Source organism: Garra rufa, chromosome 9 (assembly GCF_049309525.1).
Source record: "Garra rufa chromosome 9, GarRuf1.0, whole genome shotgun sequence".
Lineage (NCBI taxonomy): Eukaryota > Metazoa > Chordata > Actinopteri > Cypriniformes > Cyprinidae > Garra > Garra rufa.
In genome coordinates, this window is record NC_133369.1 from 6593133 (window position 1) to 6612401 (window position 19269).

General features: G+C 34.1%; 1 protein-coding gene across 1 annotated transcript in view; it reads right to left on the reverse strand.

The window, feature by feature from the left end:
- ext1a (exostosin glycosyltransferase 1a) overlaps window positions 1-18871 on the reverse strand; it is a 96242-nt gene extending 77371 nt beyond the window's left edge. Inside the window, exon 1 of the mRNA XM_073846778.1 lies at window positions 17342-18871. Within this exon, the coding sequence (XP_073702879.1) occupies window positions 17342-18255 (914 nt within the window). The 5' untranslated portion in view covers window positions 18256-18871. The remainder of the gene's footprint in view (window positions 1-17341) is intronic.
- Between the last annotated feature and the right edge of the window lie 398 nt (window positions 18872-19269).

The following is a 19269-nucleotide window of genomic DNA, read 5'->3' on the forward strand; positions in this document are numbered from 1 at the left end:
AACTATATATTGTTGGAAAGGTCTAAGGCTCCTAAATAGATATTTGACATTTTTTGTGTGTTACAAATTATGTAGGAAAAATAATAGATTCATTTATGACAAGAGTGCACCTGGAAAATCTACTTGATAACAGGAGTTCAGACCTTTGTCACAAACAGACTTCCCTGTTGCCTTTTTCTCTCACACTTTAGAAATCATAAGAAATGATATATCAGTTGAAAACTTAAAATATCAAAATTCACCTTTTGAAAGCCATTTTAAAATCAGAAAATTTATTTACATGGAAAAAGTACATTAAATTCATATTACAAAATGTTTTTGTTCATGAATTATAAAATAATAGGTTTGAATTCTTCATTTTCATGTCTCTGTTCAAAAATGGAAGTGACAGTTAAGGGGTTAACTCAAACCATTAAAGTGTGTCAGTCATATAATGGCAGTCAATGGTTACCAAATCTTTAAGAGTAAAAAAAAAAACATACACATAAAACCAAATTAAACCCTGTGGCTCATGACGATACATTAAGGTCTTTCAATTCACTGCAATGAACACTTTGATCTAATTCACATAAATCAAATTTGCCAACTTAGATGTTTTTCTACACCAACTCTTTCATATTCAGGATTTGTACTATTGCAAAATTTGAGAAACAGAGCCTTTGGCCTTTTTTTTGTGACTCAAAAGTCATATTTTAACTTCAAAAAATAGTTTAAACTCACTCACGTTTTCTTAAAAATTCTCTTTGAAATCTTTAGGTTGACTTTGGGTTTGACTGACTCTTGTAGCTGATATGTTCTTGGTGTAGATTAAATGTTGAACATTTAATCTAAATGAAAATTGATAAAACAAACAATTTATACATGGTAGTTTGACTGTATAATGTCAATAAAATCAATAATTCCTTTAATCAGAGCTTTAAATTTATTCACAGCAATGGACAGTGAACTAATTCACATAAATTAATCAACAAATCAGCTTTAACAGTTTCATACTGGCGAGTCACACGATTGCAAAATTTGAGAAACGTAGCCTTTGTCTTTTTTTGCAACTCAAATCAATTTCAACAACATAAGTCTAACTCCAAAAAAAAAATTTTTATCACAACTTTGAATCAATTCAATGCAATGGACAGTTTGAACTAATTCGTATAAATATTTCAAACTTTAATGAATCAACAATTCCAAAAAATGTATCAAAATTACCAACTCTCTTGTCGTTTTTCTACAACAGCTGTTCTAACACTTTCATATTCAGGATTTTTAAGACTGGAAAATTTGAGAAACATAGCCTTTGCGTCTTTTTTGCAACTTCAAATCAATTTCAACAGCAAAAGTCAAATTTCAACAAAAGCTATCTTAATCTTTGGGTTTGACTGACTCTTGTAGCTGATATGTTATTGGTGTAGATTAAATGTTGAACAAACAGATAGCATTTAATCTTAATGAAAATTGATAAAACGAACAATTTATACATGGTAGTTTGTATAATGTCAACAATAAAATCAATAATTCTTTGAATCAGAGCTTTAAATTGATTCACAGCAATGGACAGTTTGAATTAATTCACATAAATGAATCAAACTTAAATTAATCAACAAATCTGAATTAACAGTTTCATACTGGTGAGTCATACTATTGCAAAATTTGAGAAATGTAGCCTTTCTGTCTTTTTTTGCTACTCAAATCAATTTCAACAACATAAGTCTCATTTCTAACTCTATAAAAACTTAAATCATAACTTTGAATCAGTTCAAAGCAATGGACAGTTTCAACTAATTCACATAAAAGAATCTAACTTGCAAAGTAAGATGTTGTTTTGTACGCCGTTTTAACGCTTTCATATTCAGGATTTGCACGATTGCAAAATTTGATTTCATGCTTTATTTTAACTTAAAATATCTCAAACTCATTTAAGTTTTCTTAAAATTCTCTTTGAAATCTTTAGGTTGACTTTGGGATTCACTGACTTTTGAGGAACATAGCCTTTGGGTCTTTTTTGTGACTCGAATCAACTTAAACAACAAAAGTCATATTCTATCTTTAAAAATAACTCAAACTTACTTTTGAAACCCTTTTCTTTTAAAAGAATCTTTCTGTTGACTTTGGGTTTGACTGACTCTTGTAGCCGATATGTCATTCCAGTCATTAGCATTCTGCGCTACTAGCTCAATGTTGTTTTAACAAACAGATAGCATTTAATCTAAATGAAACTGGCCATGTCTACATCTTTATTTGACTGTATAGTATCCATCAATAATTTCTTGAATCAGAGCTTTGAATCGATTCGCTGCAATGGACAGTTTGAACTAATACACACAAATGAATCAATCTTGTAATGAAATCAACAATTCTGTTTTCAAACTTTCATACTTGTTAGTTATACCATTGCAAAAGTTTAGAAACTTAACTGTTGGGTCTTTTTTTATTTGGCAACTCAAATCAATTCCAAAACCAAAAGTCAAATTTCGATTTACTGCAATGGAAAGTTTGAACTAATTCACATAAATTAAACTCAGATGTTGTTTTCTACAACCACTCTGTTTTAACGCTTTCGTATTTGTACGAGTTCGGAGTTGTACGATTGCAAAATTTGAGTAATGTATCCTTATGCTTATTTTTGCAACTCAAATTTCAACAGTCATATTTTAACTTTAAAAAAATAGCTCAAACTCACTCAAGATTTCTTTAAAATTCTCTTTGAAAAATGTTTCCGTTCTGTTTATACAGATTCTGCGCTAACATCAATTGATTTTGGGTTGACTGACTCTGGTACGTCATTTGAGTCATTAGCATTCTCCTCTACTGGCTCAATGTGGTTTGAATAAACAGATAGCATTTAATCTTAATGAAAACTGATAAATGCAGTGATTTCAACATGGTTGTTTGACTAAATAGCATATAATAGTTTATCTGTTAATTTGACACTCAACTCTGTGGTTGTGGAAAGAACATTCCCAAAACACCAATGTAAACTCTGCTGATTGTAAAAACAGTTGATTACAAGTGAGAAAGAGGCCACAAAGTCTCATCAGTGGTGTTTGTGAAGGCCAGAATGACTAATACTCGGAGTTAGTGATTTGAACAAACCGCTAACCCAAACTATTAAGCTTCAGAGCATAATCTGACCCAGGCAAGAACGACAGAGATGTTCTTTTGCAACCCAACCTCAGAGGACAAACATACCTGTGGTGGCATTTCTGCAAAATGATATAACATTGCTTCCTGCATGTTTTTACAATGCTTTCAAAGTGAAACGTGCAGTTTAGTTTTATCCAAAACAGATTAAAGTGAATCTGGTGACGTTTCACTTGCGCTAAACCTAACCAACAACGTTAACAAAAGCAAATATGAGATAAAAACACATTTGCTGAAGCAACCATGCCATTTTTGCTTGCTTCTACAATTTTTAAGCTCCTTTATAAAGAAGATTGTATCTGAAGGCTCCAAATTGCAAGTGCAATGCCGTTTCCGGGTGCACTACCGAGCAAGTTTACATCAGAAAAGCCATAGAGCTGGCTGTGCAAACATCAAAATGTACATTTTTTGCACTATTAGAGAAGTGTTTTGAGGTCAACACATAGTATTGTGCAAGGAACAATCTATAATGATCTTTATTAATCAATAATCTGCCCCATAATCATAGTTTGCATGAAAAGGAATAAAAGCTGTTGGTGTTTTACAGCCACTAGTGTTCATTTCAAATGGAAACTGCAATGAATTTGTACATTTTGGAAATGTATCTAGGTAGAAGCATGTTTGTTTTTCTAGTAAGCCAGTGTTACATTTTTGCCTGTTAGTTGATAAAAGGGCTTTTTATTTTAAGGAACCTAAGCTACACCATAGATTTAAGTCTCTTTTCAACCGCCATGCCACATCTGGAGAGTTGTTAGCTGGAAAAATTCCAGAAACACACCTGAAGCAAGACCTTTAGAGATATTAGAAAGCTACAAGCATGTTTGCTTGATCAGGGTTAGAGCTGAACTCTGCAGAAAAGTTGATCTCAGGGGTCTGGAAAACACACAATAAGATGACTTGTAAACAACGATATGGCATGTTTACTTGTGGGCAGATTACATCATTATTTGGTCAGTGGAAAGATGGGCAGATCAGAGAATCGCAGATCTCTCCATGATGCATTTTGGAAGAAAGGGGGGTAAAACAAATTTGGGGATAGTGTTGGGCGATATGCTCAATTTTCAAATCGCCCTATCGTCAGCCTGAGAGATCGCCGATACACGATACTATCGTGCTAATTTAATTAATTATCTCTGTACTAAATCCCTTATTCGTTTTGTAAAGGTAGACTTTCTTTTGGCATATGATTAAGTTGTGCATGTACAGAGCGTTGACTATAGTTCTGCCGGAGTTGTTCAAGTTACTTTCGGTTTCATTCTCTGCTATCGTCAGTGAGTGAGCTGTAAATGTGCGTGCCAGAATGTAAATGAATGAATCTTTCTTTACCCGTCATATTGCGATAATGTTACCGCTGTATGTCTGAAGGTTGTCATCAGGTGATGTTGTAGTTAAGTTCATATTGAATGCGGAGAAGTGACGCGCGTGTAATTCACGTGCGTATGTTTAGCGCCATCTGATCGCATCGTAATTCTAATTAACGCCTATAGACGTTACTGAGATGAATGTTTATGTTTACTGTATACAGACTGATTATGATACATCGTAATTAATTCAGCCTGAACCAGGTTTTACTACCTCTGTTATCCTAATAACTGCAATGCTAATATATTATAACACTCCCTTTAGAATCAGTTAATGTACCACCGTACTGGATGATGAAAATCTCCCATTTTCACTGCACGAGGTGCGTTAAGGCGCGGTGGCCTCTCTATGCGTGTGTTTATACCGCGGCAAGTTTCTGAAGCATCCTAGAACAGACTCTCTGTGCTGCATTGCTAAAGTTAAGTTCTTTGTTGACGGATAACAATAATAATCGTCTAACTATCGTCAAAGGCATCAGCAACAGGCGATATCTCTGACTATCGTCGATACACGATACTATCGTCTATCGGCACAACCCTATTTGGGGATGTGATTATTTGACTTGGGTCAGCAAGCAACCACCTAGAAACCACATAGCAACTTGATAAACTACTCAGCAACACACTGGCAGGCAACTAACATCGTAGTGGTACATTTTGCATTAAAAAACACCACATACAGTTGAAGACAAAAGTTTACATCCCCCTTTCTGAATCTACAAAATGTTAATTATTTTAGTAAAATAAGAGGGATCATACAAAATGCATGGTATTGTTTATTTAGTACTGACCTGAATAAGATATTTCACATACATTTATAAAAATGACCCAGTTCAAAAGTTTACACCCCCTTCATTCCTAATACTATGTTCTGAATGATCCACAGCTGTTTTTTTTTTGTTTAGTGATAGTTGTTCATGAGTCCCTTGTTCGTCCTGAACAGTTAACGCTGTTCTTCAGAAAAATCCTTCAGGTCCCACAAATTCTTTGATTTTCCAGAATATCTGTGTATTTGAACCCTTTCCAACAATGACTGTATGATTTTGAGATCCATCTTTTCACACTGAGGACAACTGAGGGACTCAAATGCAACTATTACAGAAGGTTCAATCTTTCCACAAGTAAACATGCCATATCGTTGTTTACAAGTCATTTGATTGTGTTTTTCCAGACCTTTTCTGCAAAGTTCAGCTTCAACCCTGATCAAGCAAACATGCTTGTAGATTTCTAATATCTCTAAAGGTCTTAATTAGTCTGCTCAGGTATGTGTTTCAGGAATTTTTCCAGCTAACAACTCTCCAGATGTGGCATGGCGGTTGAAAAGAGACTTAGTTCTAAGGTGTATCTTAGGTTCCTTAAAATATGAAGCCCTTTTATCAACTAACAGGCAAAAACGTAACATTGGCTTACGAGAAAAAAATGCTTCTACTCACATACATTTTAAAATTGTAAAAATTCATTGAGGTTTCCATTTGAAATGAACACTAGTGGCTGTAAAACACCAACCACCTTTATGTATTTTTATTTTTTCAGAAGAGATGATGCCAACCCCCCAGAGGACCGCCGATGATGCCAGCCTTGAAACAACATACAGCACTGCACAATTTTTCTACAAATTTGATTGCAACACATAATCATTACTATTAGTGTTCATCATCTGTTTGATTACACCATTACTGATTTTAACATTTATACCATATGTACATCGACTTAACATACAGTAGTCACCACTAATAAGCTACTAAATATATTGTAGTAGCCTACATTTTGTACAGCTGCTTTGCAACGATTTATATCGTGAAAAGCGCTATACAAATACACTTGAATTGAATTTTCATGCAAATTATGATTACGGGGCAGATTATTGATTAATAAAGATAATTTTCAAACTGTATTAAGTTTACATTTGCACAATGTGTTGACCACAAAGCTCTCTTATCATAGTGCAAATGTAAACTTAATACAGTTTGATGTTTGCACAGCCAGCTCTATGACTTTTCTGATGTAAACTTGCTCGGTAGCGCACCCGGTACAGCATTGCACTTGCAATGTGGAGCATTTAGAAACAAATCTCATTTATAAAGGAGCTTAAAAATTGTAGAAGCAAGCAAAAATGCCATGGTTACTTCAGCAAATGTGTTTTTTATCTCATATCTGCTTTTGTTAACATTGTCGGTTAGGTTTAGCGCAAGTGAAAATGTTACCAGATTTACTTTAATCAGTTTTGGATGAAACTGATCTGCACATTTCACTTTGCAGGAAGCAACGTTATATTGTTTTGCAGAAATGTTGCCACAGGTACATTTATCCAGGTCAAATTATGCTCTGAAGTTTAATGGAAAGGGTTCAAATACACAAAAATGCTGGAAAACCCCCAAAAATGTAACAGCAGGCAGTTTAACTGTTCAGGACAAACAAGGGACTCATGAACAACTATCACTATACAAAAAACACAGCTGTGGATCATTCAAGTAAAAACGCACAGTATTAAGAATCAAGGGGATGTATACTTTTGTACAGGGTTATTTTTTAAATTCAACTATTATTTTCTCTTGTGGACTACATATAAACATCTTCTATGTGAAATATCCTATTCAGGTCAGTACTAAATAAACAATAACATGCATTTTGTATGACCCCTCTTATTTTGGTAATATAATTAACACTTTCAGAAAAATTCAGAAAGGGAGATGTAAATTTTTGACCTCGACTGTTTGTCAGTGAAAGAACAAAAACATTGTACGGCATTCCAACAAAAAATAATTGTTTTTTCAGAAGGATTTAAATCAGAGAATCACTTCACGTCTACTCTAAAAAGGAGATTCTGCGTGTTTTCCCACAGACTGAATGGTTTCTTCCCATCTGGTTTCCACATACACAGTGTGAAACAGTCTAAACTATCATTACATCCGACTCGCACATTAGCTGAACACTTGACCTAGGACACATCAGCCTGTGAATACTACGTTCATGTTACCATGGAATAGCAACACCATTAACACAGCTGAACTGAGCCACATCCAACACATGAATCAACCAGTCCTTCAAAAATAACGGAAAAAGATACACGTCAGACTAGATTTTAGTGTGCTTGCCGATGCAAAACACATCTATATTGTCCTAGGGTGGTTTACATTTACATTTATGTTTTAGAGAGTTGCTTCCAAAGAATTTTTGAATTTTTTTTTCTCATGCTTCAAACCAAAAATGCGAAAAAGGCTACAATGAGCCCAACGTTGCTCTCGACTTATTGAGCTTACAGCCTAATTTGAGAGGTTTATAATCACGACACGCAGATACGAGCCCTTAAAGACGCTTGGCGATGTTCTTATCAACAGGGTTTTGATTAATAAAAGGGAATGTTTTATCATTATTATCGCCGACTGAATGCTCTCACCGAATGTTTTCATATCCCAGTATATTACGATCTCCAGAGCTTGCGAGATACTTGGCTAGTAATTGAGCGGCGAGGAAGAAGCGGAGAAGCCGTTGATTTGTGAATAGTCCGCTGTCTGCTGAAGTGTGCTATCTTATTAAAGCCGCTGCAGAGCCTGAGTACATAATTACAGCTGCTCGTGCAGGCGAAAGTAGTCAAATCTGCATTACAGAAGTGAGACAAGAGCCTTCAAATTAGTACTTCCTTTTCAGGGGACACAACATTACGGGTTAAAGCTCTGGAAGAGGCACGGATACGCTGTGAGAAAGCAAAAAGAAGAGACCGTGAAAGAATCAGAGATGATATGTTTAGACAAATGAGATATGTCAAAAGCCAAAAATATCAGATACACTTTGGAAAATGACTGGAAGATCTGGCATAGACATAAATGGAGTACACTTCAAAGAACTGTAATATTTCTGTAAGTTATTTCATGCACTTTTGCCCCCTGGAAGTCTCAAAAAAATAAAATAAAATGTTAAACTTAATTTAAAAAATGTAATTAAATAAAAACAATTTAAATTTAACACACATTTCATTACATTGTATTTATTTCAGAAATGCATTTTATTTTAATGTAATGTAATAGATTTTTTTAATTAAAGAAAATCCTCTAGAAGTCTCAAAATAACTTAAAATACAATAAAATTAAATAAATATTTTTATTTTTATTAAAAAATTAAATCAAAAATACTTAAATTTAAAATTACATTTAATAAAACACATTTCATTAAATTGTATTCATTTCAGAAATGCATTTCATTTTAAATAAAAATATTCACCTGGAAGTCTCAAAATAAAATAAAATAAAATAATTTAACTTAATAATAAAAAAATTAAATAAATAAAATTTACATTTACATTTAATATTTATTAAATCACATTTAATACAACATACATTTCAATAACTTATATTAATTTCAGAATTAATACAAGTCTCAAAATAAAATAAAATATTTTTAACTTAAAAAAATTGTATTAATTAAATATTAAATTACATTTAGTACAACATACATTTCATTAAAATGTATTAATTTTATAAATAATTTAATTAAAAATAATAATAATTTTAAAATTCCACTGGAAGTCTCAAAATAAAAACAATAAAATAACATTTTTATCTTGATTAAAAAAATAAATAATTTTTTAATTTTTAATTTAAAATGACATTTAATAAAACATACATTTCATTAAATTGTATTTATTTCAGAAATACATTTCATTTTAAACAAAATGTAATTTAAATTAAATATTTGTATTTAATTAAAACAATTAAATAAAATAGATTTAAATTTAAAATTACATTTCATAATTAACTTAATTTAGTACACATTTTACTGTATTTTACTTACTTGCATTAAACTTTTTTGTTGACAAAATCAAGCAGACCATTCCTCTGATTAGAAAAAAAAAGCTTTTTAAGGCATTTCAATTTAAGTACATGAACGTTAAATAAATAATAAAATAAATACTGAATAATGGCTGAAAAATAGACTTTTATAACAAAACTTGAGACTCACAAGTGTCAATTTATTCAGTGACACAAAGTCTAAATACAGTTAAGTCAAATCCGTGTGAACAGAAGCATAGAGGAATGATTCAGTGACGTTTTGCACGGCTGGTGTTTTCAGTGGCTGAATCGAGACAATCACAACTTCCTTGTTATTAGTGACAGATAAAGGCTGGATCTTCCACATAATAGGCATTGGAAAACAGGGAGAAGATTACTTCCACCTTATTAAACCACAGACAGCACTGTTGTGTCCAGTGTGAATGCATTTGATTTGCAAGTCCATGAGCTAAATACTGAACATTACTGATTTGGTTTTAGCATTTTTGAATGCTCATATTCCAGCAAATTATTGTTTAAACAAGATTTTTTGCAAAATATGAAGTCAACTTGTTCAGAAATCTTGGTAACACTTCACTTTAAGTCTTTATATATAATGCATTCTAAAAGTATCTTGAATGCATTAATTATGCCTTGTAATGCATCTTATAATGCATTGCATGATCTCATGAATAATTGTAGCCACAAATATACACCATTATCCATTCAGTGTTACACCTTTAGATAATGCATTAAAACACATGACAGCCCTTTCTCATGCATTATACATAATGGTTTCAAGCGAAGCATTACAGAAATGCTTTTTCTTTTTTTATCAAAAAAGACAAGAAACAAATGAGTTGCACCAACCAACAAGCTGCAGCAGATGGGTTTAATCACTAAAAACTGCGCATGTCAGCCGCCTGGCCCGCTGTCATTTTCTTTTGTCAACGACAGCATATAAGCCACTTCCTCAGAGCCCCAATTAAGAAGCAGCCTAATAAAGGATAGGGATTGGTTTAAGATGATTAGCTGTGTTAACAGGGCACCAGAGCAAATCCAAGGTTATGTAACCTAACAGGAATTGTCATCAACCAGTGTCCAAGTTCCTTCAAAACGAGACCCGACCAATCAGATTACAGCGAACGGTCCAACAGACGTACGGCCTGAGCAAGACAACGGATGCAATACAGATGCTTCTGGGCAGATTATCAAGTATTTTGTGCACTTTGTTTTTTTTACATCCGTGGAAACACAAACTACAGTCTTTCTAATCATTCTTCCTTGTTTTGCAGAGCTCTTGATTTCATAACTTTCAGAAAGCTACATAGGAGACAGTTTTGAATTTGGAGAAATATAGCATCAATATACACTGCTGCTCAAAAGTTTGGTATCAGTAAGACTTGTAATGTTTTTTTAAAGAAGTCTCATGCTCATCAAGGCTGCATTTATTTGATCAAAAATCCAGAAAATGTTATTAAAATATAAAATAATGTTTTTTTTTTTATATATTTTAAAATATAATTTATTCCTGTGGTGCAAAGCTGAATTTTCATCAGCTGCTACTCCAATCTTAAGTGTCACATGATCCTTCAGAAATCATTGTAATATGCTGATTAATTATTAGAATTATCTAGGGATGCACCGGTTGACCGGCCATAAATCGAAACCGGCCGGTCTTTGCATCTAACGCGCGATCGGCAATCGTTTTTATCCCGGCCGATCCATTCGATTCATTCAGAAACTAGTCACTTGTGTGGAGGTTTTTCGAAATCTGTGAGCAGGACGTGAAGATTGCAATCTGCAATGGCTGCAATGTCTGTTAAATACTAAATAAACATGTTGTTTATGTTGTTTACTTGCATAAATTCTTGTTTTTGAAAAAAACGTAAATCGGTATCGGAATCGGCCAGCTTGCTTGTAAAAAATCGGTATCGGAATCGGCCATGAAAAATCATGATCGGTGCATCCCTAGAATTATCAATGAAAAAGTTGTGCCGCCAAATATTTTTTTGAAACCTGTGATTCTTTTTCAGGATTCTTTGATGAATAACAAGTTAAAAAGAACAGCATTTATATCAAAATATAAATCTTTTCTAACAAATGTAAATGAATGCCATCACTTTTTATTCATTAAACACATCCTTGGTGAATAAAAGTATTAATTTATTTCAAATAAAGAAAGAATACACATTTACTGATGCCAAACCTTCGAAAAATAGTGTATATTGTTAGAAAACCTTTCTATTTCAAATAACTGCTGTTCTTTTTAACTTTTTATTGATTAGACAATCCTGAAAAAGTACCACAGGTTGCAAAAAAAAAAAAAAAAATTAAGCAACATTAATAATAAATCAGCATATTAGAGTGATTTGACACATGTGACACTGAAGACTGAAGTAAAAATGCTGAAAATTTAGCTTTGCATCACAGGAATAAATTACATTTTTAAATATATTCACATAACTGAAATAATATTTAACAATATTACAGTTTTTTTCTGTATTTTTGATCAAATAAATGCAGCCTTGATAAGCATAAGAAACGTCTTTAAAAACCATTAAAAATCTTACTCATCCCAAACTCAAAAAATGGATGTGAATGCGTGTCAAACAGCTGATAAAAACATCACAATAATCCACAAGTAATCCACAGCACTCCAATGCATCAATTAACATCTTGAGAAGCGAAAGTGTTTGTAAGAAACAAATTCATCAAGATGTTTTTAACTTCAAATATGAGTCCATAATCCATATTAACACTTCATCCAGTGAAAAAGTTCATCCTCTCACATCAAACAGTAAACAGTGCTTGAAGTGTGCATATTTTTCCCTGGAGAAAGCACTATTATAGACAGAGAACTCTCATTTGGACTTTCATTCTGACGGCACCCATTCACTGCAGAGGATTCATTGGTGAGCAGAGATGCAATGCTAAATTTTTCCAAATCTGTTTTGAAGAAGAAGAAACAAACTCATCTCCATCTTGGATGGCCTGAGGGTGAGTACATTTTCAGCAAATTTGTATTTTTTGGTGAGCTATTCTTTAGTGCACAATAACTGCATTAAAATTCCTTCAAAACTCAATACAACCCATGCAGTTCAATTTGGTCGATTTCAGGCTATTCGGTTTGTTTCATCATCTTTCGTGAGCAAATCTGAAATGCTGGACAGGAATGATGCAGATGATTTTGTGCTGATGAATAATTCATAAACATCCTGAAATTTTCAAGCTGAGAAAAAAAAAACATAACATGAATAAAACACATCTGATCAATTATTCAGCGCCACAGCCGTCAGCATTTCACATTCACAAGAACGGTCATGTTCAACAACTTCAGCATCCGTCCTTGCAGAGAGCAAGCGGAGAGAAGGCCTATGGCTACAGCGGGAAATGAGAAGCGAATGAACATCCGCCTCCAATGGAAATACACCATGCGTTTTTCAAAGTTGTCATACGGCACTTTGAGGAAAACGGTCCATACTAAGAGCTTCAGTGCAACCAAGTGCGTTAAAATTTAGTTTTAAATGTGGTAACACTTTACAATAAGGTTCATTAGTTAAACATTAGATAATGTATTAACTAACATGAACTAACCATGAGCAATACATTTGTTACTGTATCTACTAATCTTTGTTAACATTAGTTAACGGAAATACAGTTGTTCATTGTTTGTTCATGTTAGTTCACACTGCATTAACTAATGTTAACTAAATTTTAATAATGTATTAGTAAATGTTGAAATTAACATTTAACAAAGATTAATAAATGCTGTATAAGTGCAGTTCATTATTAGTTCATGTTAACTATTGTGGTTAACTAATGCTAACTAACAGTGTTGGGGTTAGTTACTCAAAAAAGTAATATATTACATATTACATATTACTCTCAAAAATAGTAATGCCTTACTTTACTTTATTACTCCCTTGAGAAAGTAACTAGTTATATTACTAGTTATATTACTAGTTACATTTTTTTTCTTACACAAAAAAATGTTATTCTGAACAAAAAAGCATGACCTATACTGCGTGCATCCAGTGCATACGCGATCTCATAAAGCTCTTATAACAATGGATATTAGGCACAATTAATCTTTCATAAAGGTCTACGTGTGTTGTGATTCGTAAGCACGCAATATTCAGCACTGTTCAAAACTTTTGAGCAGTGAGTGAATTCTATCTTAAACACCATTGATTGGCGATGCGTTCCAAAAATCAGCAGATGGCTACATTGCTCATGTTGCAAAACAAGTTTTAAATCGAAACTGCCTATTCTTGCTCTTTCTAATCATATATGTTGTTCTTGCTGTTTTTGTGCAATAGATGAATAACATTATTATTATTTTTTTAGATATTTTATGTTTAGATATTTCTATATTGCGGGAGTCCCGCGAATCATTTTATTTTCCCGCATCCCGCACACACACACACACACACACACACACACACACACACACACACACACACACACGAGTCTCTACCCGCCCGCACCAGCACACGCACTTGTCCATCAAGTTTTGTCCCGCGCCGCACTCTGTTGCGTTGGGTCCCGCGGGTTTGCAGGTCTCTATTTGCAAGTGCCGCTCTGCTGCTGGCTGCCGGGTGTCGACCAATCGGTGATGGTAATTTAATGATACCTCGTGCCAAACCCAGACCAATCACTGTTCAATTCACGCCCCCCTCCCCTTCCCTTCTGTTCTCTGTGTTGTCGTGTGCCTTGAGTGTGATGAAGGTGCTACTGGCAAATGTAACGCAAGTAACTAGCTCGGGAAAACTGTAATAATATTACAATTTTCAGACGAGTAGTGCCTTACACTACTAGTTACTGAAAAAAGTAATATTATTACACCCAACACTGCTAACTAATGAACCTTATTGTAAAGTGTTACCTTAAATGTTTTTCCATCAGAATGTCAAAAGATGCTTACTACTTTTTTAACATGATCAAAGTGAATTTGGTTCAAGTATATGAATAAATGAATGAATAAAATGTATATACAGTCAAATCAAAATTTATTCAGACACCTTTAACAAATTATCAGTTTCTCTGCTATATACTCTTAAAAATAAAGGTGCTTTAAAAGGTTCTTCACAGCGATGCCATGAAAGAACCATTTTTGAAGATATTTTGCAAATTTCCTGCCGTAATAGTATAAAAACGTCATTTTTGATTAGTAGTATGCACTAAGAACTTCAATTGGACATCTTTAAAGGCAATTTTCTCAATATTTTGATTTTTTTTTTACACCCTCAGATTGCAGATTTTCAAATAGCTGTATCGTCAAAGCTTTGTATTTTCATAAAATTGACCCTTATGACTAGTTTTGTGGTCCAGGGTCACATATTTATATTTATATTCAGAATTATATTATATTTTATTAACTTGCAATTAATTTGTATTTTTCTGAGTGAAAACTGTTTCTACCCAAACTTTTGATTTAGTAATACATCAGCCATCCTATCATCTAGATATCAGCATCAAACCATTAAAAAATAAACTAAGCCAAAAACAAACAAAAAAAAAAAACTATACCAGTAATCAACTATCCACACCAGATTCAAAGTGTGAATATTTCATCAGTCGTGTCTCATTGTGAAGCATATAAATGCTGTAGCACACAGCTGTTCTTTCGGCAGGGTTATGTTGTTAACTGTGTGAGTGGCATGTGAGTATCTCTTCAAGTCACCCAGAACAGCCTGTCGGTAGGCGGGTTGACACTGAGGTCACGCTGCCAGAGACGAAAGGTCACCCGGGACACAGGCATTCCAGGTTGATGGAGTGGGGTCTGGGAAACGGCTGTTTAAACAGAAAAAAGGCTGCTTTCCCCCCACTGGCACCAGGGACATTGTCTTAACTAATCCTTCAGAGCCCCCCGTCCCGTCCCACCGAGCGCCGCAGCCACCGGGGAAAAAAAACACAGCAGGAAACCGGAGCCAGAGGCACCCACGACAGAGACGGAGATCAGTGTTTGTTTAACAGTGAAGTAAAGGGGATGCAAGAGTTTGACTTCTTAACACCTGCCACTCGGATCAAAAGAGCGTAAAAACAGACGAAGGGGAAAATTACATAGCATAATGTTTTTTGCAATCCTACTTTAGATGCAAACAGATAAAGCTGCATGACACAGCCGTACTGGGATATATCCTGATTGTGCGCGGTAGATCCGGGGAGCATTCGGGGTTATGTCATACACATTGAAAGCTTTTGCTTCCTACGAATGGTACATCTTAATGCATTAAAGCCAGAGCAGCTTTTTCATGTGCACTTCTCTTGGAAATGATATGTTATGATAAACATAAGCTTAGGGTTTAAAAACCATTGCATTAGAAAAAAAAAAATGCTTTTATCATTATTTGAAAGCATGAAACAAACTGATATCTGGTGCAAGATGAGCGTTGTTTCCACCAGAATGAGAGCATAAATGTTTTGGTATGTTAAAGTGTATTCAGTTAGAAAATAATTCAGATTTTTGCACATACAGTGGGCCCCAATAGTATTTCTACATCTTGACACCAGTTGCTTAAATTCAGTGCAAACACATCAGAAAAGTTTAGCATCTTTTTTAAAGTTTCTTAAATATTTTATTATCTAATGCAATAGCATTTGCACATTTAAAAGTCTTCAAACACTTTGTTTTCATTGTGAACAATATATCTACTGATTTAATTATGTCAAATATAAAACGAATGCCTTTTGTGAAATGTTTTGGCATAAATTCTTTAATTTATCTTCAAAAGATCTTTAATACATCTTTATTAGAGCAGACGTCATTCAACGAATGTCTTTTGAGAACTGTTTTGGTTTAATAACGTAAAATATAATATTAAAATAATTATCAGAACATATCTTTAATAGAATTGTTTTATCACAACAAATCTAAACAAATAATGTCTTTTGTGAAATGTTCTCGCTAAAAACAGTGTATTTTTTTATAATAATATTTTTTTTTAATAGAACAGATGTCATAAAAAGAATGTCTTTTGTAAAACGTTTTGCTTTAAAAACAAATAAAACCAAAAATTAAAAAAAAATATTAGAATACATCTCTTTAACAGAAACCTCTCTTTATTTTAATAACAACAATAATTCTAAAAAGAATGAAAATTTCTTTTAATTCATCTTGAAAACATCTTTAATAGAGCAGACATCAAACAAAGAATGTATTTTGTGAAATGTTTTGGTTTAATAACATAAAATATAATGTTAAAATAATTATCAGTACATATATTTAATAGAAAAATATTTTTATTTGAATCACAACAAATCTAAAAAGAATGTATTTTGTGAAATGTTTTGACTGAGAACAAACAAATTTCTTTAGTCTCTAAAACATCTTTAATTCAACAGATGTCATAAAAAGAATGTCTTTTGTGAAATGTTTTGGCTAAAAACAATCACAATTTTCTTAAACATCTTTAAAACATATTTAATAAATCTTTAACAGAGCTAATGTCATAAAAAGAATGTCTTTTTGAAATGTTTTGGTTTAAAAACAAATATATATATACATAATTTAAATAATTATCAGAACAAATACCTCTAATAAAATAATATTGGCATTTTAATCACAACAAATCTAAAAAGCATGTCTTTTGTGAAATGTTTGGCTAAAAACAATCACGAAATTCTACTAGTTGATGTCATTAAAAGAATGTCTTTTGTGAAATGTTTTGTTTTTAAAAACAAAATAATTTCTTTAATATGTCTCTAAAACATCTTTACTTGAACAGATGTCATACAAATAATGTCTTTTTTAAATTTTATGGCCAAAAACAAATTTCTTTAACACATCTTTAAAACATCTCTTAAAGATCTTTAATAGAGCAGATGCCATTAAAAGAATGTCTTTTGAGAAATGTTTTGGTTTAAAAACAAAAAAATATTAAATTTAAATGTAATTAAGTTAAAATCTTTAACACTAATAACATTTGTTATAAATATTCTGTTATTTACTCCAATGACAATCATAAAATCTAAGTGTGCTTATACTTTTTGGGGCCACTGTGCATGATTATACTGTTCTGTTTTTAATTACAAAATGTCGTTATTTTGACAGTAGAAATCCATCTAAGTTCTTACCTGTCATATTCAGCATTGTCCTTGTCGCATCGAGCATCTTTATGCTTCTGCCAGTCTTTGCCGTGTTTGCACGTGGTGAGGAGAACCACGTCTTCAGCATTATGGATGTGATAAAGCGCATTCCTGGTATCAGATCCGATCCCAGTCAGATAGCGCTTGCCTTTAAAAACCAGCACATATTTCCTAAAGGGAGGGATGGTGTTGTATTTTAAGAACCCTCTTTCTCCTCCAGTCCGAGGGTGATCTTTAGAGAACAAGGGGATGGAGATGTCAAAATTGGGTCTGAAGTTCTCAGTGCTGATGCTGGCTTTGGCCAACATAGCTTGTCCAATATCAAACCCCAAATCCTCTGTGTAATCCGGCCATGTGCCCGAATACAAGTTAAAGATCAGATGGTTCCTCCCGTTATTCCACAGGTTCAGGTTCTGGATCTTAGTTTTAAGGTTGTGGACGTACTGAGGAGACAGCTGGTCTCGGTCCAGGGTGTCAAGGTTCAAAACAAAAAGACAAGCCTGTCCCGGGTCAGAAGTGTAGAATCTGGAGCCCTCAATGGAGGACAAGATGTTTTGGTAGCTTTCTGAGATCTTCTCACCTTTCTGTTGAGGATAGACATAGACTTTAAAGCCGTTCCTCCTGCACAAGGAGAAATCAAAACAGGAGTCCATTCTGCATTTGTAACCTCCAGAGTTGTCATCTCTTTTGTGTCTCGGAGATACACGGACATTGTAGTCCTCGGTTTCAGTCTGATCCCAAGGGATAAAAGCTCGTAAGGGGTCTGAGAAGTGGGGCCAGTGTGGATGGGGGTCATCCCCTCGGTTTGGAGTCCTTCTGGACGCTGGTCCCTGCAGGTAAAAGAGGAGAATGAGACACACACCTGCAGAGAACAGAATAAAATAGCGTTTTTTGGCCTGCATGTGTCCTTAGATCCAGATGGAGCTGGGTGCTGATGAATCCGAAGGTCTCAACTCCTGCTGGACAGCATCTTCCACAGACCTGCAGGGGTTTGATGCTCTCAACTTCCACCTTGCGATTCCAATCCCAAATCCAGAGCATGTGGGCGACTTAACCTTAAACCCTTTTTTAAGGGTCTACCTCTCTCCTCTCCGGTGCCTGGTTCACATTAGACAGCATCTAAACTACTGACAGATGACATCTGAACCCTGCTGGCCATCGGAACTGTTCTGGATCAACCAGAAAGTACTTTTCAGAGAAATCAACCCTGGAGAAATCACAAACAGCATGAGCAGTCCGAGAAATTTCCCAGCGATGGATCTCATGTGATGCGTGTGAGTCAGAAAGACCCTGTCAGAAACTTCCCCAGCGCATAAATCCCCACAAATCCGTGTATTCTCACATATTTTTCCTCTGCTAAATCCTCCAAATGCTGGTTGTCTTTACAGACGTTTAGTTGTTGCTCTGTATCCTCTCGTTAAAAGACAAACCGACATTTTTTTGTCTATTCCTTGTTACATTCGAAACGCGTTCGAGACGCCGATGATACAACGTTACATTCCAGCGCTTTAATCTGAAGCGTCCAGTTGCGATTGTTACATTGTAGCATTCCAATCCCCACACGACGCCTGCTGCCGTCACGCGCCTCCGTCGTACACCGCGCGCAGTGATTGGGTCGCGTCATTTCCGGGCGGGCAGACGCTTCTGTAACCCTTTCACGACCAAAGTCGAGCGCGAAGGAATTTTAAAGCAACAACAACAAATGTATTTGCCAAAATATAGTGACAAACAGAAGTAAAAATAAATAAGTAAAAATACAATATATTCAAAAGACAGTTTAAACGCTTTTTGGTTGTCAGTCATTAAATTATCTGTACAGTTTTAGACTTTAGACTTATGTATATTTGTGTGAAAGCAAAACAAAATGTTTTTTTTTCTCTCAAAACCTATAAAACAAAAAATAAGTGAACAATTTC